Source organism: Vespa crabro, chromosome 21 (assembly GCF_910589235.1).
Source record: "Vespa crabro chromosome 21, iyVesCrab1.2, whole genome shotgun sequence".
Lineage (NCBI taxonomy): Eukaryota > Metazoa > Arthropoda > Insecta > Hymenoptera > Vespidae > Vespa > Vespa crabro.
The window spans coordinates 271,409-295,018 of NC_060975.1; the positions used below are offsets into that span (position 1 = coordinate 271,409).

Consider the following 23,610-nt stretch of genomic DNA (forward strand, 5'->3'; position numbering starts at 1 on the left):
AATTTTGCTTCAAAAACATATAAAATCGAAAGTACAAAATAATAAAATTCAGATTTCCCGCAAAAAAGAAGAAAAAATATTTTTCGAACGTAGCGCCGCCTAGGTCGAAATACATCAAACGACATAGACGATCGATTGGAACCCAATTTACGTCTACTTCATGTCGCATCAATGACAAGTGGAACGGAATCAATATTTTCGCATTTAATACTGTAATATTTTGCGTTTTTAATAGATCCAAATAAATCATTTGGACATGCGTATGAATATAGAGTATACTACGTAGAATACAAGGTATCGTTTCATTTTCCTACAAAAATAGGTATTACGATTTTTACGTCGCTCGAGCCGTTACTTCAATGCATATATATATATATATTTATTAAATTTCTATTTGAAATGATTGTATCACGAAGCCATCTATAAGAATAAATTTCTTTATTTTCTTTATACAAAGAAAGGGTTGACAGAGTTCTTCAATGAAGCTGGCAACGATTCTAGGCCACTCGATACAGAAATTCTCGGCGCCAGTTATTTACGACGAGACAAAGTCTATTATAATCTTCCATTTGGTCATTCGACATTGAATTTTGCAAGCCAAGGATAAAGAAAGCACATTCTTTTCATCAAATTAAATAATATGACATTCTTGTTTTTTATTAGCTAAGAAATTACATCTGGGTAAAAATGACATTATTTTTCTTTCGTAATATTATTTTAAAGAAAATTCTTGCGAATCGACGTATCTTCTCTCATGTATATATTCTAATTGACTTTTTCTTTTCTCTAATGCTTGTTCACCGAAAGAAGTTCAACGAACGGGATCAAGAATATACTCAATGTCTACGTTTTTAAGGTTTATTTTTTAATTTGTCTAGATCGGCGAACGAGCTGATGGAAGGTAATAGGCTCGAAACAAAGAGGTGGAAACGATAGGGAAAGGATGAAACGAGAATAAAAGGCATTGAAAAAAGAAGGAAAGAAAGCAAGCGAAGAAAAATATTCGATCCGATTCGAAGGAGAGAACTGCCAACAACCCCACGAGGCATTGAAACGCATGCGCGACGTATCTTCAACGAAGGGTGAGAGAAAGAGAGAGAGAGAGAGAGAGAGAGAGAGAGAGAGAGAGCAAGACAGAGATCGAACACCGAGAGTATATACTGTCTCGCAGTTTGCTCCCGTTCTTCTCGTGAAATTCTCTCCTTTCTATTCTCTTCGACCGTCTAATTTCCTTTGCATTCGCTTTAAGACTTATTTGTTATTATTTTGCTTTTCAAGTTCGAGAAAGTAAGGAGCTCCGTTGCTTTATCGACTATCATCGTTCTTCCCTCGCAGACGAATTCGTGGAATGCGAGAACGAAGACGCGCCTCATGATCGTCCCTTTCTAAGCCGTGAAAAGGATGATCAAGGGATTGGTACATTCGACTCTCCCGAAAGATATACTTGTCTACTATCCACGAATAATGTAAGTAACTTTTTTTTTAACGAGCGTAATTAATCGGTTATTAATATTGAACGATTTTAAAGTAAACCAATCGTTCGTTCGTTCGTTTGTTATTTTCTACGCGCGCATGGAAACTCGTAGATTCGTATAGATGACGTTACAACTATATACAGAAATAGGGTGCAAAGTACTCGCTCCATCGAGAATAGGAAGGAGAGAAGGAGAGTATTCTTAAATCGTCATTCTATTTTAATCGAATCGTATAAATTATTTGATTGCTTCGATTTGATCGGTATCTTTAAATGGTAACATTCTCTTTCGATCGTTCATTCCATTGTTCATCCTTTTGCCTATAATACACAATGTTGTTAATTTATAAAACGATGCGATCTACTTCCCTTGCTTAACTTAATTATTGTCAAAGATACTACGTGCTTACGTTAGTAGAAAAATCATTTTTAAAGCTGATAAAATTACAGCTTCTTTGTTTTTCTATGTGACTGCGGCGAAGGCACAATTTCGATTATGTATGGGAAGGCAGCCATATTCGTCGTGCTACGAGGGGATAATATTCTTTTAAATTGAAAGCCTCGCGTCAGCGTGTGTGCTTTTTTCTTTTTTTTTTTTTTTGTTCTTTTAACGTGGAACAAAGGTAGACTCTGTATTAATTAGGAAGGGACCGCTCTACGCTACGGAGCGGAACGCACAAAGATGAGAGTAGTCGATCGATCGATGCGTGACTTTCTACACGTTGACACACACGCACGCACAAATAAAAGAATAAAAACGACTATGCTTCGTTCTATCATTCTTTTTGACGTAGATGCGACGAGATCAAAATAAGGGACGATCTTTCATGAAATTTCTTCTCTCGACTTATAAAACACATCGATCGTGAAATTTGAGCACATGCATTTTCACAACGATGTAATCCGTTTAGTCGCGACGAAGATCGATGGTTCGAGGAAACCTCTCGATTCAAAACTTCTTACCAGTTTCTTGGTACGTAAACGTAAAAGGGGAAACATCAGTGAATTCTTTTCGACGTTCTGTAACAAGATTCATTGGTGTGCCAAAGAAATACGAGGTGTGGGAGAGTTAAAACAGAAGCCATGGAAAGAAATCGAGGGTTAGCGAGGGATTTTGAATAGAGCGAGCAACAGAGGAACAAGGAAAGATTAGGATTGACAAAATACAAATGTACCCATATAAGAAAATACTATAATACTCGTCCGTACTGAAACGAAATTGTAGACGAATAAGGATATCTCGTTAGTAGCTTAGGATTTTGATAAGTGAAAAAAAAGAAAGAAAAAAAGGAAAGGAAGACAATATTTTTGTTGTCGGTGATTTTATTACATATCCATGCTTTCCCAGTCGGAGAAGAGAGTAAGTCGGGGAGTAAAGGAGGGGTCGAAGTAGGGGTAGAGAGAAAGAGAAAGAGAGAGGGAAAGGAGAACGAAACGAGGGTGTTGGTTGCGAGTCGATAAACCACGGGAAACGCGAGCACCCTTGCGCACGGCTTCAACATGGCCGACGGTGAGTCCCATTTCCTTTTTCCATTCCTCTTACGGATAGCGGTGGTCGAGATTTACGCACGATCGATCTTTTTCTTTCTTTCTTTTCCTTTGTTCTTTATTCACGAACGTGTTCTTTTTCTTTCCTTACGAGCACGTATACTACAACGAGCCGAGAAAAAAATGATCTCGTGAGATCGAAAGAAAAGGCGAGTGGAATCGCGCATCTCCCTTTGATCCACCGGGTAGACCCGATACATTCGTCGAGTATAGCAATCGGAGACATTCGAAAATTATGATCTTTTCATTTGGAACAGTTTGTACAGTTCTTCTTTCTTTTCCAGACGAGGATTCGATATGCGACTCAGGGAGGCCATCGTCTCGCTACCTTTTCATCCAGGAGGATTGAACAACAAGTAAGTCTACCTTGGTGTCTGTTTTCTTTGGTTAAGTGCACTCAAGGCTGTATACCCTTTCGTTGGAGAAAATTAGAGACACGATCTCTTCGCTGGAACTTTCAAAAATCGATTCCAGCTATCAAGCGCAAAATGTTTTCTTCGCTTCTACGAAGAACACATGGATCGTCCATGATTTATCAGCCTTGGTAAGATTCTAACTCCGAACGATCATTGGACATATTTGCCCATTTCACGAAAGACAACGAGGATTTACCTTTGTTCGATCGTTCGTACGCTCTACGCTCGTCAATTTAAAATTCCTTTTAAAATCTTTGTCCTGTGAAGTACACCGTACAAGAAGTACACACGTAGAAGCTTCGACTTGAATGGAAAGTGTGAGTGCATGTCTACGGCGATCTAGCCAAAGGCAATTTTCTCTTTCTTCGCTTATCTAACGGCTACAGTTTAAATAGTATTATTTTCTCTAGAGTGTCCTCGCTTTTTTAAAGATCTTCTATTTTGTCCAATGTCGCTCGACGTAGCTTTTGAGTTTATCACCACCCTTCTGACCATCGTACTTTGCAAATAAGGGATGAATGACGAGTATCAGGAAGATGAAACAAAGATGAAGCGTTTCTTTCAAAGAATCAAACGAACGACATCGTATCGACAAGTAAATCTATAGACTTTGGCACATTTTCGTACAAAAAGAAGAATATTTTATTTATACCGTCTCGTTCTTTTTATTTCCTTTTTTTGTTACATTACCTACTATAAGCATAATAGCTTATAATCGGTAGATTTACGGTTGGTTGACAAACAGCTAAGCAACGAGATCGATCTATTTTTATAATACGTCGTTAATGCATTCTCGTTTCAATAACATTTCACCCGTACTATCAGTAGGTACTTCTCCTCTCTCTCGTGACCTATTAGCTCATTAAACGTACTTTAATGGATACACAGGAACAAATACTCACAGGGATCGATGAAATTTCGTGAAGTATATGAATAATACACTCTCCAAGGAGAGAGAGAGAGAGAGAGAGAGAGAGAGAGAGAGACACACACACACACCTAGCTGTATTTCCGCAGCGATCTCTAGATAGATGTATCTATATATGTAAATCTTTCGTTCATCTATAGATAGGCTCTTCGTGTTCAAGGAAAAAGCACATAGATGCGAGATCCTATATTTGTATCGACATAGATCGACATAGAAGCTGTGGATAACGGATCGATTCATTCGAGCATGTTGCTCTGTTCGCAGTCAGCTTCATAGAAGTAACGAGAATCAAGCGACGACGGAGGAAAACGATTCATCCTCGTCGACGGATTTCGGCTTGGAAGAAACGGTCGAGTTTCACGTCGCCGAGGACACTACCACGTGGTCTTCGCTCGCCATAGCGCGGGACAACATTCAGCTTGAATCGGCCAACAACGGACGCAACAACATCAACAATAATCTGACCACCTCGAGGATTCGTCGAAATAGTTCGATCGATAGTCTTGCCGATTACGAAGGTAAAGATTTTATGATGCATGAGGTAGTAGATTTTAATTCCTGACCTATAGAAGAAACATGTGTAGATATATACACACACACACACACACACGCACGCACGTGGCCGAGATTTCTCCTTGACATTGTTCGTCGTTACAAAGATGTCGCATTATTTCAAGTTCACCGATTAGAGTGCACCTTTGAGCGGTGACTAACATCATCCACTTTTAACGAGATCTCATTGAGAAGATTATCTAATGTTCCAGAGATTCCAAGTACGATAGAATAGTATTCCGTTAAAAGAGAAGACGCGTCAACTCGATACTGGGAGGGGTAAATTGCGCAACGGGAGGAGCAATTTAACGAGTCAAGTCGAGTCGAATAGAATAGAGTGGTTCGCAGAGAGAAAATTCGCAGTCAGAAATCAACGAGTCGCCGGCGGCCGGCCGGTTGCTCGTGAACCGCGATAAGCACCACGATGATGAGTCAGTCAAGAGCCGCGCGAATACACGATTATTCCGTCGATGTTCAACGAGCGTGAAATTTTACAGGGCGTAACTCTTCTCGGGAGGATTCGTCGTCCCACGAATTGACACCGTCCGAGTGGTCGGATCTGTCCGAGGAGGGAAATCTTCCGTCTGGTTGTTGCGGGATCGTTAATACCAACTATCCAGGATTTCAACATCTGGCGCCTTCATTGCTCTCGGATACCGACCTTACCGAAGACGAGCACGACAGCTGCCCGGATTATATCCGTTTAAATGACATCGACGGTCGCTCCAGCGAAAACGGCAACGAGTATAACAATAATATCGACGAGAGTATCAATCATCTTTGCGGACAGAGAAACGATCGAAAGACCTTTTACGAAAAGCCTAAATTTAATATACAGGTAGGTTTAAAGACGTCATCATTTTAACCAATGGATCCATCCCATTATACGATTTATTCGATCGTTCTCCTAATTAGATTATCCTCGTATCATTTTCAGGCTCGACTGTCCAGTTTAATTGGAATTCCTTTGAAAAAGAGAATGTAATTTGCTCGATCTTTGATAGAAATTTGCATATCGCGTTACTATCGCTACAAGTTTCCTTAATTAACGAATGTTAATGCAACATATAATGCTCTTGGTATTCTCGCACACGTGCTTGCAGACGGTGACTTCTCTGTACGAGTCAGTGGTGCCACCCTCGGAGAAGTGTATAAACTACGTGAAGAGCGTGGAGGTTTCGAGGTCGGAGGAGAAGGCTCTTTCGCCAGAACCGGTGATCATCGAGACTGAAAATTTCTTGACATTGGAATCCGAAGAACCGTTCCGTCATTCCGAGGAGATTCTCAAAAACGAACACGACAGAGAGCTGGACGTAGAGCTCGAGGTCTTCAAATTGTCGATCGGCGTGAAGGAGACGCTACAATTTCCAGAAATCGAGGAGATTTTAGATTCGGGAAAAACCAGCGAAGTAGGCGAGGTAAATGAAAGAGAATATTCTCTTTTATATATCTCGATCATTCTAAAAAAAAAGAAAAAATATTCGTTGTAACATTTGGACGTAGAACGCGTCAAGTGCAACGGCATGGTTAGTGTATATAGGCGCGCAAGAGCGAGCGATTAGAGCGAATGAGAGATCTAAAAGCAAAGAGTAGCGTTGCTGCGGGCGGTCCGTTGCGCTATCGCACGTGCAGAGAGGGAAGCGTTTTGCGTCGACTCGAGCCGGCGAGCCGGTCTCTACGTAGCTACGGTTAATAATGCGTTCGGCATAGCACTTATTACGATCTTGAATTCATTCGCAGACGGAGGATAGCGTGGTGGAGCACATCGACCTCATACGCGAGGCAAAGGAATTGCCTCGCACCGACCGCTCCAAAATAGGCAATCAAGCAACGACAACGTCGACGGCGACGGCAACGACGATCGTGTCGAACGGTTCTCCTGGGGACTCTGAGACTAACACCGACACCGAAGAACAATCAACGTACACGAAGCTCGAAGAAATTGATCTTCTCTCGAGCATCGGTCGAGACATCGGCGTTGATCTCGAAAAATACGTTCAGTCCGTTCCGGACGTCGTAGCCATGGAGGCCGTTGACACCGTGCGTGGCTCATCGCGCGGCTCTTCACGCGGCTCTTCGCGCTCCGCGTCCGGCAATCGCAACATGCTCAAGGATCCTGTCTCGGAAGACACGAACAAGATTTTAGATCGAGATCTTTCCGACGCGTCGAGCGTCGACTGTAGGAAGAAAGAAAAGATGGTGAGAAACCAGGCAAAGAGAAGGCAACAACAACAACAACAACAGCAGCAGCAGCAGCAACAACAACAACAACAACAACAACAACAACAACAACAACAGCAACAGCAACAACAACAACAACAACAACAACAACAGCCAGTTCGGTCGTCCAACTCGCGACGGCCGGATAAGCGAAGGGCCGATACCGAGAGCGGTCCAGGTATCGCTTCCTTTCATATTTTAACTCGAACGGGCTATAAACGTCGGTCGAGTAATCGCGAAGTAATCTCACATTGTTTCTTTTAAGTTGTTTCAAGAAAATATCGCGATTAGCGTAATCTAAAAGACAATAAAATCTTCGTTAGTCAAAGACGACGTATTCGAAACGCAAATACAATACGTTTCTTCACGGTTGAAGCATATCGTCGCGTGTATGCATAGTTTTTCAGTCGTAAAGTAAATCTTTTAAACGTATTTCGTTTTCGCTCTTGCGTTTTATCAGTCAAGGTATTATCTTTATCGATGTGTAAAGGTCATTAAATGAAACTCAATGGTCATCTAAGAGAAGTATAATGAAATAAAAAGAGGAGAACAAATTTAACGAACGATCGAATTTTTTACGATACCGGCGCATCGTTATTCCGTTATATTTAGTCCGCCGATAGCGGTGCCACGTCTGCATCGCCGACGTAAGATACTTTAAAAGTCTCAAGTGTAACCTTCTTTTTTTCAAGGTGGATTTGATGTCTTCAATATCGAAACGGCAATGCCAAAGATCGACTTGGATGCGATCGAGTCGCATTTGAGAGCTGCGCGTGAAGAAGAGCGACGGGTGAGTGGAAATAGTTTGACAAGAAAGAGACGCGCACAGATGAACGATATATAATGGTATAATTAATAAGAGTTTCCTTTCGAATTTCGTATCTCGAATAAGAGTGCAGCAAAATAAGTGACGTTCGATTTGCAATGCTTTTATAGTATCTTTTGAAAGGTACACGTAGAAAAGGTACACGTTTATAATCAGCCGAGAACACCCTTTTCAAAGCGCGTTATTACTCGTCGCTGATTGTTAAGAGAGCATCATGCCAAGTGGCACAACCCGGCACCAGGTCTGCCTCTTCTTTTTCTTGCTGCTACTTCAGACATTCTCTATTCACGTTTCTCTATTATTCTTCCATGGGCTTACCTGAGATATCATAGTTTTAAAAGGGTCGTGGATCGTATAACAGTCACGCCGTAATTCTTCGCGGATGTGCATCCTCGTATTTATTGTACATACATACATGCATGTTTGTGTGTGTGTACACATTTGTTTACATATATGTATGTATATATGTATGTCGCACGCTTAGATATACAGAGAGTAGGCGTGCATGCATGTAGGCTTTCGCTCGAGGCCATTGGTCAGGAACGGACTTAGATGTACGAAAACCCAGACTCGATTTATAATCTAATCTTTGCTAACACGAATGCACAGAAAGCATATAATCAACATTGTACTGTAGGAAATTTTGATAAGCGACAGTCGATAAACTTTGACGTTCGTTATACCGAAATGAAAACAACGAAGAAACACGAGGAGTAAATACGATCCATAGTTCACGGACGTGTAATCGGAAAGTTGATACGTTAAATTAAATGTGTAAACTTAAAATTGTTCGTGCATAAATTCAACCATGTTAACTTAGCAAAATTTTCAATAACGGTCTCATTTTTCATTCTCGCTGTCGAGATTCGATTTATTATGCACGATCTATCTTGTATATCTACATTGTATGTTAATTCGAAGACGGAAACGGAAGTGAGGAGAGGAAAAAAAATTGATCCGCGACAAATCCATAGATGGAATAAATTTGAACATAACTCTGTAATAATTAAGATTAAATTTAACGGGAGAAAATTTAATAACATCATCGTATTTTTTAAGTAGTAAAATATCTTCATCACTTAGTAAAGCTCTTCATTAGTAGGATCAAGTTGAAACATGTACTATAGTCGTTTGAAAGACGAAGATAAACAGAGAAACGTAACTAACCGAAAGTAGAAGTATACGTGGGTCAAGGGACGCGCATGATCAGCCAACCAAGACGTTTTACGTCTACCTCAAACACTGTTTATGTTCTTTTGTTGAAGCCGTAACGGGGAAATAATTCGCGAGAGTATCCTCGATAGTGACTATGAGGTAAAGAAGGATACATCTCGAAAGAAAAGAGAAGTAAATAGAAAGAGCTTTGAAAGCTTTGAGAAGTAAATGTATTACCTTAAATGTACTATTGTTACTTCGCCAGAGACGGGATCATTCAAGACTAAGTTATTCTTTTTATTTCCATTCATTATTATCATTATTGTATATTTGTAGAGAAAAGTGTGCAAATAATTAATAGAGAAAATAACGAAAATGCGAGGTAAAAGACCGGAGGAAGGTAGCGGAGAGCTACGGCAACAAGTGCCACGGTCGCGTCAACCGTGTCGACCACTTTCACCAAGGATCGTGAACGACTTGGCCAGACGTTAGACGCTCCTAGACAGTTAGCTACTCTCCAGCAACAGCAGCAGCAGCAGCAGCAGCAACGGCACCACCACCACCACTAGCACTACTATCGTCGTCATCAACACTACCACCACCACCGTGTTAACTCTGTGGTTAAGCCTAGAAAGAAGTGTATGTACGCCGAAAGAGAAATAAGAAGAAGAAGAAGAAGGTTCGGTTCGGTTCGGTTCGGTTAGTTTCTACGTTCTCTCTCGAGTTTGGTTTGTATCAGTGTAGCACGATTCTTCTCTCGCGTGCACGTTTCTTGGTCTCGTGCTCCGCGTGCTGTATCTCTCTCGTGACGTATTTATAACGAACGAGGACACGTGATTGGTAGGGAAAGGAAGAAGAAATAAGAAGAGAAAAATTCCACTTTATCGTCGATAAAAAGAAAGAAAAGAAGAACAATATGGGTAGCAGCAACAAGTCTCGAAGACATTACAAGAAGGATTCGCGTTTCGTGGCTGATCTCTACACCTTCACTTACGACGACTTTGATCTCGTAAGCTCAGGTTGCTCAATAATGACAAGTTACAGATGTAATGGGAACCCGACTAAGCGGGCGACAGCGTCCAACTATCGAAACGTAAAATTACGCGTCTACTTCTCGATACGATACCATATCTTTCGCTGCTTGCTCGGCAAGCCACTTGGCTAACTCTCTTCGTATACACGTCTACCTTAAAGACCATCTAGAACGTGCGATTTGAAAGTAGAGGTTCCTCTTTTAGGATAGAGAAAATCCTAGTGCGCCACACTTGGATTTCTCTCCCCCCCCCCCTCTCTCTCTCTCTCATTTTTTTTCTTCTATCGATATAATCTACAATTATCGTTAAATAGAAATCGATGATTTAAGTAAGCATACGTTGCAAAGAAAAAAAAAGACGTGTATTGATTTCGTGTTACGTTCAGTGCTTTTTATGACCTATACGATGAACTGTGGCCTTTAATCACTATACAAACTTCCTTTTAATTGGTTACAAATCCAATAATTGAAGACATAGTGAACATTAACCGGGTAGCTTGTATACGATCGAATTTTATTCGATGTATTCTAGTCCCTCGTTGCTTTAATTAGACTCTTGATTAACGTAAAACCTTTCTATAAATAATTATAGAATACACGCGCGTATGGAAAGATCATTCGCTGTCGCCTAGCTACGATCGTTTGTTCAAAGATGTTCCAGCTCGTAAAAATAATTTGATCGTATGATCGAACGTCTTAGGAAGATGACAACGAGACGACGAGAGCACCCGTCCCGGTACCAGAAGTCAAGGTGCTTGAGAAACCGAAAGAAGAGAAAGATCCTGAGAGGGAAGATTTGATCGCTCGATTCGATAGATTGATCCGAGGAGATCCAGATGATACGCTTGAGGTGCAATTTTTTTCTTAATTCAATATTCGTTCGTTATATATAACGAGATTTCCCCATTATATATGGAACTTTTCTTTATCCTTGGAACGAAGGTTTATTTCAAATATATAGGTTTATTTCACTCCTTACACCGTGTAATTTAAATGTCATACGTCTTGTTTATCTCTTGTAGAGAATATATAAGCTGTTTGAACGTAAAGGTAAGAGAGTAGTTTTGCGAGGTTAATAAAAAAAAAAGAAAAAAAAAAAAAAAGAATTGGAACGAGCTCGTAAAACGCGGCCTGTTATTAGCTGCACAAGTATTCGGATACGAAGTCGAAATGAAAGGCGTGCCTACGGCGATCAACGCCAACGGTCGAGGACCGTTTTCACGCCCGCGGGAATTCGTGAGATATATTGTACATACATACAATGAAATACTTTATTTGCCAACAGCGACGGAACGACCGTGAGGAGATTAGAAGAAGACTCGCAATGGGTCCGGACGCCGAAGACATGCGCGCTGAACGCGGAAGAAAGCCAAGCCTTCAGTCTCGTCTACAAAGTGGTTCGTATCGGTTCTATCCCTCTTTGCGAGCATCCCTTAAGGCTCGAACCCTTGCGATCTAAAGATAAGTCATGTACGAACCATTATATAAAACGCACAATATGACATTTTACGATGAATCTTCGTAACTCGTTCGATTGCTATTAAAATTTTTACCAGGGGGAAAAGTGAATGCGTATGTACGTTATTATTATACGTATATAATATACGAAAAATAATAATTTCGAATATTGTTATAAAGAAATTTTATTTGATAATTATTGATATTTTATTGAGCGTATCGAACGCGTTACTTCTCCAAAGGCATGAATCTTCAAATTTGCTTCATGAACGAGACACCATCAGACACAGAATCGTCATGTTCGGAGAGCGACGCTTTGCCAGGATCTACACCAATGTCCCGTGGATCGAAACAACAAGCGAAACAACAAGCGAAGCAGCAAACACCCGCCAGACCTCAAGTACTCAGCCTTCCACCGTTGAGACTCGACTCCGGTACAAATTCAGCACCGGTGGACGAGGCAGACTTTTTTGCACGCCAAGCGAGACTTCAAACGGAAGCACGCATGGCACTCGCACAGGCTAAAGAAATGGCTCATATGCAAATGGAAGTGGAAAGGCAAAGGCTCAAACAAAGTCCTATCACGGAAATGGTACGATCCAGCCTGGAAAAAGTAAGTCAAATAAAAGATCGAACGATTCTTTTTCATTGTAAATTTCAATTTAGAACTCGTCGATAATCGATTTTCAAATGATCTCTTTGTAAAAAGGTTGGCATTCAACTGGGGGAGGATAGGCGACGGTTGTCTAGAGTTTTACTCACGGAACTCAATGTCGCACAACTTCAAGTAATAGCTAATGATCTACACGCGAGAATCGCTGCTTTGAACGAAGCTCTGGTCGAAGGACTCTTGAGAAGGGACGATCTACATATGGAGCAAGATTCAATGCTCGTCGACGTCGAGGATCTTACCCGATACTTGTAAGATCTTTCGAAACTTTGGATTATCCCAGTTTTGTCACTTTTTAAATCCAGTATCTCTTATGAATAAAATCATCTTACGATTTTGCGTATAGAGGTGCCAAGCAGGAATCGATGAAAAAGAAACAACAAACGGCCGCGGCGAATCGAAACAATCAACAGACGACGATCGGTCAAACGAAGAACATGATCAAGCCAAAGTTGACGCACCGTAGTTTAGTCGCTCTCGTTAGGAAATAATCTTTTGCCACGAGACTACGCAGTCTCGTCGGAAATTAAACGAGCGGAGCTATTCACCAGGGACGATGAAGCTTTGCAGCATTTTAAAACGTTCGAAGAACAAAAGGGAAGACGAGAATTATTACAACCGGATGGATAAGAAAGCTGCAATCTTTGAACGAAAAATCCGAGGTGTGCCTGCTTAGACTTTTGCAGACAGTGTTTCAAAGGAAAGGGGAAAAAAAAAAGAAAAAAAAAAAAAAAGATTTTTTTCAGAATTTCCAAAGGTTTTTACAGCTTTGTCGTTGTCAAATCGCAAAGTAGTTTTACCTACGTACGTATATACATAGACGGTCAAGTAGCAACGAGCAAGATTAACTACGTTTCAGTCCGAGAGGTGCACTCTCTTTCTATATCCGGATCCAGACGATCTGATTGTAATCCACAACTATGCATGCATATGTTTACCGAGTGTATCGACATCGCCTTTATATAATAGTGCGCCAAAATAACGGCAAATCTCTTCTATGTTGTATATAAGTCGAGATTTTTTAGTGGATGCACGTATCTACGATTGTATTTCCTTCATTGTCGCGTACATAATTTCGTTCTTTTCCATGTCTTCCAAAAATTATCTCCTCCTTTCGTTTCTCTTCTTTTTCTTTTCTTTTTTTTTTTTTTTTCTTTTCTTTTCTCTCTTATTCTTTTTCCCGCTATGAAGAAACGTGTGTTACATATCAAACAGGTAGAAAAAATATGGTTTTATTAGTCGAATTACATCTTCGCGCCTACGAAGATTCATTTTTGTCGTTATCATTTGAACTAACAAAAGGGCGTGCATTGAAGGGAATATTAATAACCGTGCGAATTTCTTTTAGACAACGTCGTCGATCAATTTGCATATCACTATTCATGCATCCGAAAGTATATCGGATCTTCCTACCTTATGTCGCATATACGATACTTATGACAATTAATGAATGCATCCCTCTCTTGGTGGAAAGTAGTGAGATACGTTGAAGTAGGTACACATTTCTTATCCGTACAGAAAGTGCAGGATGTTACCTCACTTGGCGTGTCCTTCTTGCGAAGACAACGTCGTAACGATCTCTACGAAACACTCTTTAACACGCGTCGTACACACGAACGTTTCGCAAAGATCTATCTTAATTAATTCAAGAAGCGCTTCATCTACGATGCGTTGTCGTGAATGAACGCTAAAGGAGGCCGCTAATTAACTCTGGATCGTGCAGTCTAATTAGTTGTTTGAGCATTGTTTATCATCTCGAAACGATGAGACACAAAAATCTACGCCTTTTTATGTGATAATGGCGTAAACGTAAAGCACGATAAGGCAGAAGACAGTTTGCATGCACGTTTATACGATAATTGAATTTGCATTCCTTCGTCTCTTCGTTGATGCATTCATCTGTCGATCTTCGTATGCTTGGAGAAATAAATAGAATCTCTGATCGAGCTTTAACCGCGCATATAAAAGCACGAGAATACGTGATATTGTCGTGCGTGTACGCGCGTGGATGCAGGGTGATATGCACTTCGAAGTGCACGATCGATTCGAAAAGCAAGTGATGTAACAACGAAGGATTTTAATATTGTGAGGCCTTGCAAAAGATAGGAAGAAAAGTAACAAGATTCTGGATCATCGAGACAAACACAGACACAAGTACGAGATACACGCAGTAGAAGATATTTATAATATTAAAGAGAATAAAAAAATAAATAAAAAAAAGAAAAAAAAAACCTCAAACTTGAATCCATCCTCAAGGAGGACCGCCGTTGGACGATTAGATCGGCTGTCATAGAAAAGTCTACACACTTGCGTATTATCTACAAAATACTTTTAATCGTAATATTAATTAATAATATACAGATTGTAAATAACTAAACAATAATAAAATATGCTGTAACAAGTTCTCTTCCGCATCTTTCCGCATTTTTCTCTCTTCTCTTTTTTCGCGATATCATCGATTCTCCTTCGATCTTCGCAACTCGCGAAAGATTACACGCTCGAGACTGAAAGCGGGAAGAAGGCACAGGGTAATAAGTTGGATGGTGTTCCTTTCCGCTGAAATTCTTCGCTTTTCGTTCATCTAAATTCACGTTGCGCGAGCATCAAAAGAAAAAGAAAATTCCATTTCTTTGTTTGGTTTTTTTTTGTTTTTGTTTTGGAAGCTCCACGTTCTTTTTGTTCCAGATCGATCCAGAGAGTAGGAGAGGGAGCACCATGTCAATCTCGCGTGAAAGAGAAACACGAGGATCTATAGAAAAGAAAGGGTGAGACGCGTCGAGTCGCACGCGAACGATCATGTTTTCTTTTATCGCGCATCATTATGTGAAACGTAAAGTGAATGCATCGCAGAGAGTACTTTTTATAAGAACACAAGCGGCGACAACGCGTTAATACTCATACGCTTTTTTTTTTGTTTTTGTTTTTTATACGTGCTAATTTTTGTCGTTAGGTGCCACGTTCTATTTCAACGCAGGGCACGCACAATAGAATCCTAAGCGCCTCTCTCTCGAGATTATGCATCTTTTTTTCTTTTTTCTTTTTTTTTTTTTTTTTCCAATCCAAAAAGTATCGCGCGAACATTCGTATATTATATCATAAAACTTTCGTAGGTCATAACTGTAAATATTACATCTACTGTACAACGAAGCTCGCTCTTAGCGTTAACTTATCTTAGCACTTATCGTTGTGCTGATTTTGATAATTTTCTTTTTTTCTTTTTTTCGTTTTTTTGTTTTTGTTTAACCATACTTTCGCTTTTAACTTTTAACATGTCTCTTTCGTGACTGTTCGTATTTCGCGTTAAAGAAGAAGAAAAAAGAACAGACAAACAAAACTTTGGCAGCTGTTTTCGATGATTCGAGCAAGTGAAAACTTGCCTCTATGTTAGTTCGATGTAAGAATTTAAATATTTTACTTTCGAAAAAATATAAAATTTTAATAATACTATAAATATCCTGTGATAAACTCGTTAGTCTTTCGAGCAAATAATGCTCAATATCCAGCTTGATTCTACGCTTTAAGAGGATAAGAAACGAAAAAATAATGAAGCACCGAGCCGCTCTATCCCTTGGATATGGTGCCGACAAGTGTATATACAAAGAACATTCGATTTAAGCATTCATATACAAACTACAATGAATATGCGATATGCCTTTTCACAAGGGACACTAATAACGTAATAAAGTTTCAACAAATCGAGTATCTCGCGCGGCAAATGGATAAAGTCACTTGCCATAATACAATAAATTTAGTCAAAGGAATACGAGGAAGGCTGCATAACGTTCGTGTACATCACTTTGATTTCTTTATCGCAGATTGTTTTCAGATAAGCATTATTCGTCGACCTGTTATAAATAACGATTACTGTCATTCTTCTCTTATCCTTTTTCCTTTTACTTTTTTTCCCTTGATCGTACGTATATTCCGAAAAACCATTTCTTTAGACTCCACGTGGTATATCTAGTAACCCTGTTTTTTCCATACAGCTCTGGGACTTGATTGGAATTTCTTACATTGCTATTCGCCGAGAAATGAAATCGGCCTATCGCAGTCGTTAGTCATTTTTTGCTCCTTCCTTTCCACTAATATGGTATTTGTTAACAGTGTGTATTTGGATCGCAAATCCGACAACACATGTGTACTACAAGTGGGTAGACTCTGAAAACACGGCTTCTGGAAAATGTATGTGAGAATGAACTTAAAGAATCATCGGGTGAACAATGAGAATCAACCGACGCGACGCGTTTACTAAGTCGAACCTTAATTAGAGAAGGACTAAATGATAACAATCAAGCGCACTGACGACTGAAGATATTTTCAACGCGAGCTAAGGTCACTTGCCCATACTGGCATTCGCTGGTAAAGTCGCTGAGCGCTGTTGCACCGATAAATATGGCTTTAACGTCGATCTGGTCGATTCCCTGAAAAGACAGAAAATAGAATGAAGAACGCGGAAGCAATATTCTCATTGTTTATATCTACGCATTGAACAGCAAAGATGCGACATGTAAAAATGCATTCCCAAAGAAAAATAATTATCAATGCCCGAAATATAGGAAGCTCCAGAAGCATATCAGCGGTTTCTAGAAATATGCATATCAATAAGTTTTGATACAATTGCCCTGTTAACGTGATAAGCTTGTATGATCTTGAAGCTCGCATATTTCTTTTAAATGCCTCTTTTCATGCTTTTCTTTTTTTTTTTTTTTTTTTTTTTTTCCAGAAACGTCATTACATCGTAATACCATTTTCTATGAAAATATTATCACCGATCTTTTTACTATACAAATGCGTGTTTCATATGCCGGCATGCAGTGCATATCCATAAGATGCTGATAAAAGCTATATTTGATCCCTATTATCTCTTTCAATAAGACAACGAACGGAGTTATTATTAGCCAACCTGGATGGTTCCCTTGTCCTCATACTCTTCAAACAGATTTTGATTTTGCACTAAGTGAGATTCTCGCACTTAGAAAGTACATTGATTCTAATTTCATACGTTTAATATAGAAAGATAGTAGTTATGAGAAAGCGGAAAAAATCAAACGACTCTGACCTCTCTACACCCGCGATCATGCGATGCCACAATACACGAGAGCTATTTAGTCCCTGGCTACGCTGTGCTGCACGGCTACGCTACCTTGGCGAGACACGTTGTCCTGTCCCATCGACATGTGAATTCGCTTTATAACCACATTTTTGAATGCGCCTAGATAATCTGGAGACCCAGTATTTTTGTTCTTCTGGACTTCCGGCAAGGACCAACAATTCTCGTGCACTATTTGGATCATAATGTAGTTTACACGGAGCTATGGCATCTTCTTTCTTTTCCAAATGTTCCTTATGCACTTTTATGCGACATCCTACGTGAATAATGATTTGTGTAACATTAAAACTTTTAAGATCAGATTAATGCATGTCTTTATTTAATTTTATTTGTAGCTTACTTCGACATTCCAGAGCTGGAGATGGACGAAACATGTGCCAAAGTTGTTTAGAACAAACTTCGCACGTGGTTGGCATGTGATAAGATATTGAAACGAATTCATGGCCTTTTAATTGTTGTGTGCCAGGTTTGTCCGTAAGCTGTGGTAATTCTATTCCGGATAATGCGTTCCCTTCGTCGCCAGGTCGTCTAGCTTCACCTTCGCCGGCATAAAGTAACTGCATAAAAAATAACACGAGAAAAAATGTTATTTCAATCTACATACTCATTGCACATATTATGTGTTTATAACGAGGATTATAATTTACCTGAAAAATCCTAGGAATATCTTTGGCATTGGCGCGGATAACATCACCTTGCGTAACAGATCTAACGTGAAATACTTTACTCAAATCTAATATCAAAACTGGATCTGCATTCATTTTATCGTTTTCGCTATTATAAAAAATGATTTTCTTAGAAGAAACGACCACGTATTGCTTCTTCCAACCATGCCTCTTAATATTTTGCTTGTTTGGCACGTTTAACCAGCCCTCTAATCTCATTGAACCATGCTCCGATAAAACGGAATCTTCTGCATCATTTTCCACGGAAGAAACACTTGCTGTTTCTGAATTGACACTTGCGATTTTCATTTGCAACGTTTCGATCTCCGAGTCTTTCGAATCTAGCTCCATTTGTAGCCTCAATTTTGCTTGATTTTCCTCGACGAGTTGTGCCTGTGCAATTAAAAAGTATTAAAACACATTAGACATTCTTTTTAGAAATTCAATAGACAATCGACGCAAATTTAATATCATTTTACTTGTAAATCCTGGAGATCTTTTTGCCATTTTGCTGCCAATTGTCCATACTTTTCTCGTTCTTGAGTAAGTTCCTGTTGAAATCGCCGGCAGTCCTTTTCCTTCTTTCTCAGATCTGTAGCTGACGCCTTATTCTTATTTTTTCCAGTAGAAGAAACATCCTTTCTATTCATAATTTCAGCCAATTTGTTGACAGCTTGTTGTTTAAGCACTTGTTCCGTCTTGAGCTTACTACTGAGTTTTTCAATTTCTTCGGCATTAGACTGTGCTTTATTGAGTTGTTCTTGCAATTCTTTAATCCGTTTATTCAAGTCTTCCTTCTCTTTGATATATTGTTCGACAGATTTTTTTAATTCTCCCTCACTATCCTTAAGTCTGTTCACAATCTGTTCCTTAGCATTCAATTCCTGATGATGTTTAGCAACTCCATCCTTATATTCTAATTCCTTCATGGTACGTTCTTTTTCAAGATCTGCCACTGTTTCTTCGGCTATTGATCTTGCCAATGCTTCGCTATCTCCTCTGGTTAAAGATAATTGTAACTGATGAACCAAAGAACTACGTTCTTCCTCCAACTCTTGTTGCAATCGCGTTTTTTCCTCAAGTTCCTCGCGTAATTCTTGAGTTTGTGTTTTATAAAGGGTCTAGAAATAAGCAAATCAATATTTTACTATTTTGTTAGAACAAACTTGATTACTATTAGTCGCAAGAAAATAAACATAAAGATATTTACTGAAAAATAAGCTTCTGCTTCCAATTGTTCTTGTAACTCTTTAGTCTGTAGCTGATCCACATTTCTTTGAGTCTTCAAATGATGTAACTCTTCCTCTATTTGTCGTTTTGCCTCTCTTAATTGTGTAACTTCGCCAATTAATTGTTGTTCTCGAGCACGTAACCTTCCAGCTTCCGAGGATTGTTGTGCCAAATCAGTTTGAAGAACATTTCTCTTTTGCTGTTCCTGCTCAACCTGACCCTGAAGTACTTTTACTTTTTCCACTTCTTGTCTGTGTTCACCCTCAAGTTTCTGCAAACGTTGCTGTATTTGCCTGTAGTCCACAGATAGCATTGAGGTCTGTCTTTCCTTTTCTTGTGCAAGTAATTCCGCTCTTTGTCTACCACTCTTTTCTTCATTCAATTTTGCTTGTAAAGCTGTATATAAATGATAATATATATCCTTAAAAGTTCTACCTTTATAATTGTCAACATATAGTTCTTATTTATAATATACATACATAAAGAAGAGTATAACCATACGAATGCAATCAAAAAGTAAAAAAATTTAATTAGAAAAATTTATAATCATTTTGATAATGCTAATGTCCGAAACGACACAACAAGTATTTATATAACTATTATTACCTGAGAATATTCCATTATGATGTCCTGTGATGAACATTTAAGTAAAGGTACATGTCTTTATGAAAATTTTGTAATCTTGATAGGTGTGTATATGCATATATATATATATATATATAAACATATATAGATACCTTTAACAACTTCCAGATTTGCTTCCTCCTTGGATAATATACGTGATCTTTCCGTTTCTTGATGCGCAACTACTTCTTGATTGTACCTAGCTTGTGCAGCCTTTAATTCAAGCGTTAAACTTGCCGTTTCTTTTTCCAACGCAGATACTTTTTCATTTAGCTGCCTATTATCCAGAGTAGCCTTCTCTTCCTTTTCATGACTACGTTCCAATTCAAGATGTAAAGCAGATAGACGCGTTTCGAGTTCTACTGTTAAAGACGATGCCTGCGAGCGAGAACTACGTTCTTTTGACAGTTGACCCTACGAAAGAAGCCATATCATATCACTTTGAATTTTACTATGAGCTTATAAATTTTACCTGCAAAGCGGCAACTTCTTGCTGCAAACTATCGCGTTGAGCTTGTAATTGTGTTCTTGCAATTTGCAATTCATTTGCCATTTGTTCTGCAGCTTGGCGAGCTACGGTAATTTCAGTAGCTTGTTTTCGTAATCTTGTTACTGTCTCTGTTTCTCTTTCCAATTTAGATTGCATTTCTTTAATTTGTTTCTCTAACGTATTTACACGTTCGAACGTCTGCTGTGAATTACTTGCATCTCGTGCCCTCCTAGATTGTTCTTCATCGAATTTCTTTTTTAATTCCATTAGTAAAGATTCCGCCTTCCTACGAGCTTCCGTTTCATGCTCCACTCTTCGTTGTGCTTCTTTATAATTATGTCTTAATAATGTTAATTCTTTGTCCGCTCTTCCCGCTTCTTCACGCAATTCAGTCTCTCTGCGTGTCATGGTCTCTAACTGAACGGACAAAGTCCTCTGTCTTGCTTCCATAGATTCTATCTGCCTTCTCTCCCGTTCCAATAAATTTTCTAACTGTGAGATTTTGGCATCATCATTAGTGCCATTATTTATATGATTTTCTAATCCATCTACAGATTCTTTGCCATTGGCAGCCATTAATTGATAATCCCCTGAATATGTGAAACCTATAAATGGCAAATGATTTCCAGAAAATGCTTTTGGTACTGGAAAACTTTCTTCTGGCCCATCTTCCTTATCGACATCGTCGAAATTGCTAGTATCATCGTCTCCTGATAATTCAGGCACCACCGGTGGTACACATTCTCGTAAGTTTTCAAAAGTCCATTGATCATTTTTAAAAAATTGATGGCTTTTGATCTCTTCCACGCCATTTCTTCCTAGCCGCTTAGTTCTATCTGTGAGAAAGCCACATATCAAGTTTTTTGCATAATGCGAAATGTTAAGCTCCTGAGGAAAATGTAGTGAATTTCTATGATCCATGATCTTTGAATAGGTCCCGACTAATGAATCAGCATAAAAGGGTGTGTCACCAACGAGCATTTCATATAAAAACACACCAACGGACCACCAATCACATTCCCTACCATATACACCTTCTCCACCCTGTGACTGGAGTACTTCGGGTGATATATAATCAGGTGTACCAACTGCGGTGTCAGAACGTACCAAACCATCCTATATTAAACATTACGATTCGAATTTACTGAAAATTAAAAGAAAAAGAAAAAAAAAAAAAAAATATATGATACATACTGCATCCATTCTCATACACGTGCCAAAATCTGCGAGTTTCAAATGGCCATGTTTGTCTAGTAACATATTGTCCGGCTTAACATCTCGATGTACAAATCCCATACGATGTATTGCATCTAGGGCAAGTACTACCTCGGCGCAATAGAACTTTGCCCATTTTTCTGGTACATCATAATTTGACATCAAATTAACTAAATCTCCACCTGGCATGTAATCCATTACCATGTAGAGATACTTTTGATCTTGAAAGGCAAAGTGTAGTTGAACTATCCATTGTGAATTTGCATGAGCCATAATATCTCGTTCTTCCCAAAAAAAGGCTGAATCAGAACGCTTTATCTATCGAGAAAAATTACATGACAAATAAATATGCTATATAAATGTTATCTGTAGAAAAGTAATAACAATTATTTGAACTTTTTTACCATTTCAAATTTGCTGAGTAATTTCATAGCATAGACCTTTTGAGTAGATTTGTGTCTAACTAGTTGAACTTCACCAAATGCACCACGTCCTATGACTTTAATCAATGTAAAGTCATCGGTACGCATTCGCATTTTACAAATATCTTGGGCCACAGAATCATCTGCAATAAAAAAAAGAAAAAAAAAGAAAAAAAAAAAAAAAGAAAGGCAGTTGCTAGCTGACGTATTACTTTCATATATAAATTTAATTAATCGCTTTCTCATTGCTTACATCTATTCATATAGGCTTCTATATTCTTCATACGTTTTACACCAGGATGATCACAGTCTGCTACAAGCGCTTGGACCGTATCTAATAAACTGTCAATATTTGTCACACTTCTTGGGTCCTTTATACGTTCCTCCAACAATCGCAGGCGCCTGCGCCTGTCTTCATCTCGTATTATATCCATTTCTCCTGTTAGGAGGTAAGGCTACGATGCCGCAATAGTATAATCGTTCCTTGATGCATTAGTCCATTTTCCCTGCACAAAAGAATATAATCATAAGAGAATTATAACATCAACTCACGATCTCAAGTATATAAATATAAAGTCATTTACATTTGATGCGTGGCACAAGTAACGTAGCACCATTACATTACTTATAGTTTGATATGATGTCACAATGATCAAGTTAAAGATGTAAAGTTTTTAAAAACACATGTATCCATTCAATGTGCAACGACTCGTTGGCACACCCGATATCGTAACGACACGTCTGAATGATGAAAGGCAAACGGTACGTTCGAATCGAGAAAAGCATTGCTCGTACGTTTCTGAAAAACGTTTCTTCCTCGAAATGGAGTCTTCATAAAAACACGAAGAAAACACCCTTGCGTATTACCAATACGATGTAACATACAACACACAATGATAGATCTTTTCGTGAAGGTACGACGAAGGATATTACGCGTATACCTTGTGACGAAAGAAAAAATTCGAAACTTGTGTCGTAATAGACATAGCTCAGCGAAAATGACAAGATACTCTTCGATCGACAAATCAACAGTCGTCTGACAGCAAGCTCGTTAGGTGAATTCTACAGCAAGTGCCCGTCGTCCCGAGTAGATCACAATAGACTTATCTCCTTCTCCTACATTTTCCATGCTCGGTCGTACGACGACCGATGGAAAATCAAGTCCCACGTACCTAAGCGTCACCAGCACAGTGTCCAGCACTCCGTCTAATCGGATAAAAATACTATAAGAAGCATTATCTTTCAGCGCGGATAAATCGCGAACGCACACAGCTGAGCCGTGCATGCGCCATTGGGGAAAATTCACAACGGTCGTCAAAACCGCCGGACACGAAAGACCTATGAAAAGTACGAAACACTTTGATACACTTCCGCGTTAACGCGCGAAAAGGAGGAGCCGAGGCTTTTCCGAGGCTATTGCTTCCATTAAAAGAAAATAAAGGAGAGGAGGAAAAAAGTAGAGAAGGAAAGTGCAAAAGACGAGGATAAAAGGAAGATAGATATAAAGAAAAGAAGAAAAAGAGAGGCAGACGGAGAGAGAGAGAGAGAGAGAGAGGGAGAGAGGGAGGGAGGGA

The 23,610-nt window shown here is 39.2% G+C and overlaps 2 protein-coding genes across 10 annotated transcripts; one reads left to right on the forward strand and one right to left on the reverse strand.

Moving 5' to 3' along the window:
* Positions 1-144: 144 nt before the first annotated feature.
* Positions 145-14,694, forward strand: LOC124431312 (schwannomin-interacting protein 1 homolog). Of its 5 annotated transcripts, XM_046979057.1 has the most exons (14): positions 145-294; positions 879-1,082; positions 1,279-1,466; positions 3,307-3,378; positions 4,631-4,884; positions 5,416-5,756; positions 6,022-6,336; positions 6,659-7,316; positions 7,831-7,928; positions 10,853-11,002; positions 11,438-11,549; positions 11,853-12,223; positions 12,320-12,531; positions 12,627-14,694. In XM_046979057.1, exons 3-14 carry the CDS (start codon positions 1,402-1,404, stop codon positions 12,769-12,771), a joined length of 2,793 nt encoding a protein of 930 aa, XP_046835013.1. In that variant the 5' UTR covers positions 145-294; positions 879-1,082; positions 1,279-1,401; the 3' UTR covers positions 12,772-14,694. The 5 variants fall into 5 exon arrangements, with proteins under 5 accessions (XP_046835013.1, XP_046835017.1, XP_046835014.1 ...); XM_046979058.1 differs by lacking the exons at positions 145-294; positions 879-1,082; positions 1,279-1,466 and adding an exon at positions 2,537-2,984; XM_046979059.1 differs by lacking the exons at positions 145-294; positions 879-1,082; positions 1,279-1,466 and adding an exon at positions 3,007-3,171.
* On the reverse strand, positions 14,593-23,568 carry LOC124431310 (rho-associated protein kinase 2). Of its 5 annotated transcripts, XR_006943962.1 has the most exons (14): positions 22,621-23,568; positions 22,290-22,542; positions 22,019-22,179; positions 21,594-21,932; positions 20,382-21,515; positions 20,023-20,323; positions 19,892-19,915; positions 19,266-19,681; positions 18,535-19,176; positions 18,038-18,448; positions 17,731-17,947; positions 17,424-17,646; positions 16,540-16,701; positions 14,593-16,453 (listed from the first exon to the last, which is right to left on the reverse strand). XR_006943962.1 is itself a non-coding variant. In XM_046979049.1 (13 exons), exons 2-13 carry the CDS (start codon positions 22,468-22,470, stop codon positions 16,614-16,616), a joined length of 4,128 nt encoding a protein of 1,375 aa, XP_046835005.1. In that variant the 5' UTR covers positions 22,471-22,542; positions 22,621-23,568; the 3' UTR covers positions 14,593-16,613. The 5 variants fall into 5 exon arrangements, 3 of the variants coding, with proteins under 3 accessions (XP_046835005.1, XP_046835004.1, XP_046835007.1); XR_006943963.1 differs by having other exon boundaries at positions 14,593-16,701; positions 17,340-17,646; XM_046979049.1 differs by having other exon boundaries at positions 14,593-16,701; positions 19,266-19,672.
* Positions 23,569-23,610: the final 42 nt, after the last annotated feature.

Excerpts from the sequence above, each read along its gene's own strand:
- LOC124431312 (XM_046979057.1), top strand. The coding sequence starts at position 1,402 with ATGATCAAGGGATTGGTACATTCGACTCTCCCGAAAGATATACTTGTC. Across the intron at positions 1,467-3,306 it reads GTCTACTATCCACGAATAAT|ACGAGGATTCGATATGCGAC; the intron begins GTAAGTAACTTT and ends TTTCTTTTCCAG. Across the intron at positions 12,224-12,319 it reads TACGATCCAGCCTGGAAAAA|GTTGGCATTCAACTGGGGGA; the intron begins GTAAGTCAAATA and ends CTTTGTAAAAAG.
- LOC124431310 (XM_046979048.1), bottom strand. The coding sequence starts at position 22,470 with ATGGATATAATACGAGATGAAGACAGGCGCAGGCGCCTGCGATTGTTG. Across the intron at positions 19,682-19,891 it reads TCATAATGGAATATTCTCAG|CTTTACAAGCAAAATTGAAT; the intron begins GTAATAATAGTT and ends ATTTATATACAG. Across the intron at positions 17,948-18,037 it reads ATATTCCTAGGATTTTTCAG|TTACTTTATGCCGGCGAAGG; the intron begins GTAAATTATAAT and ends TTTTTTATGCAG.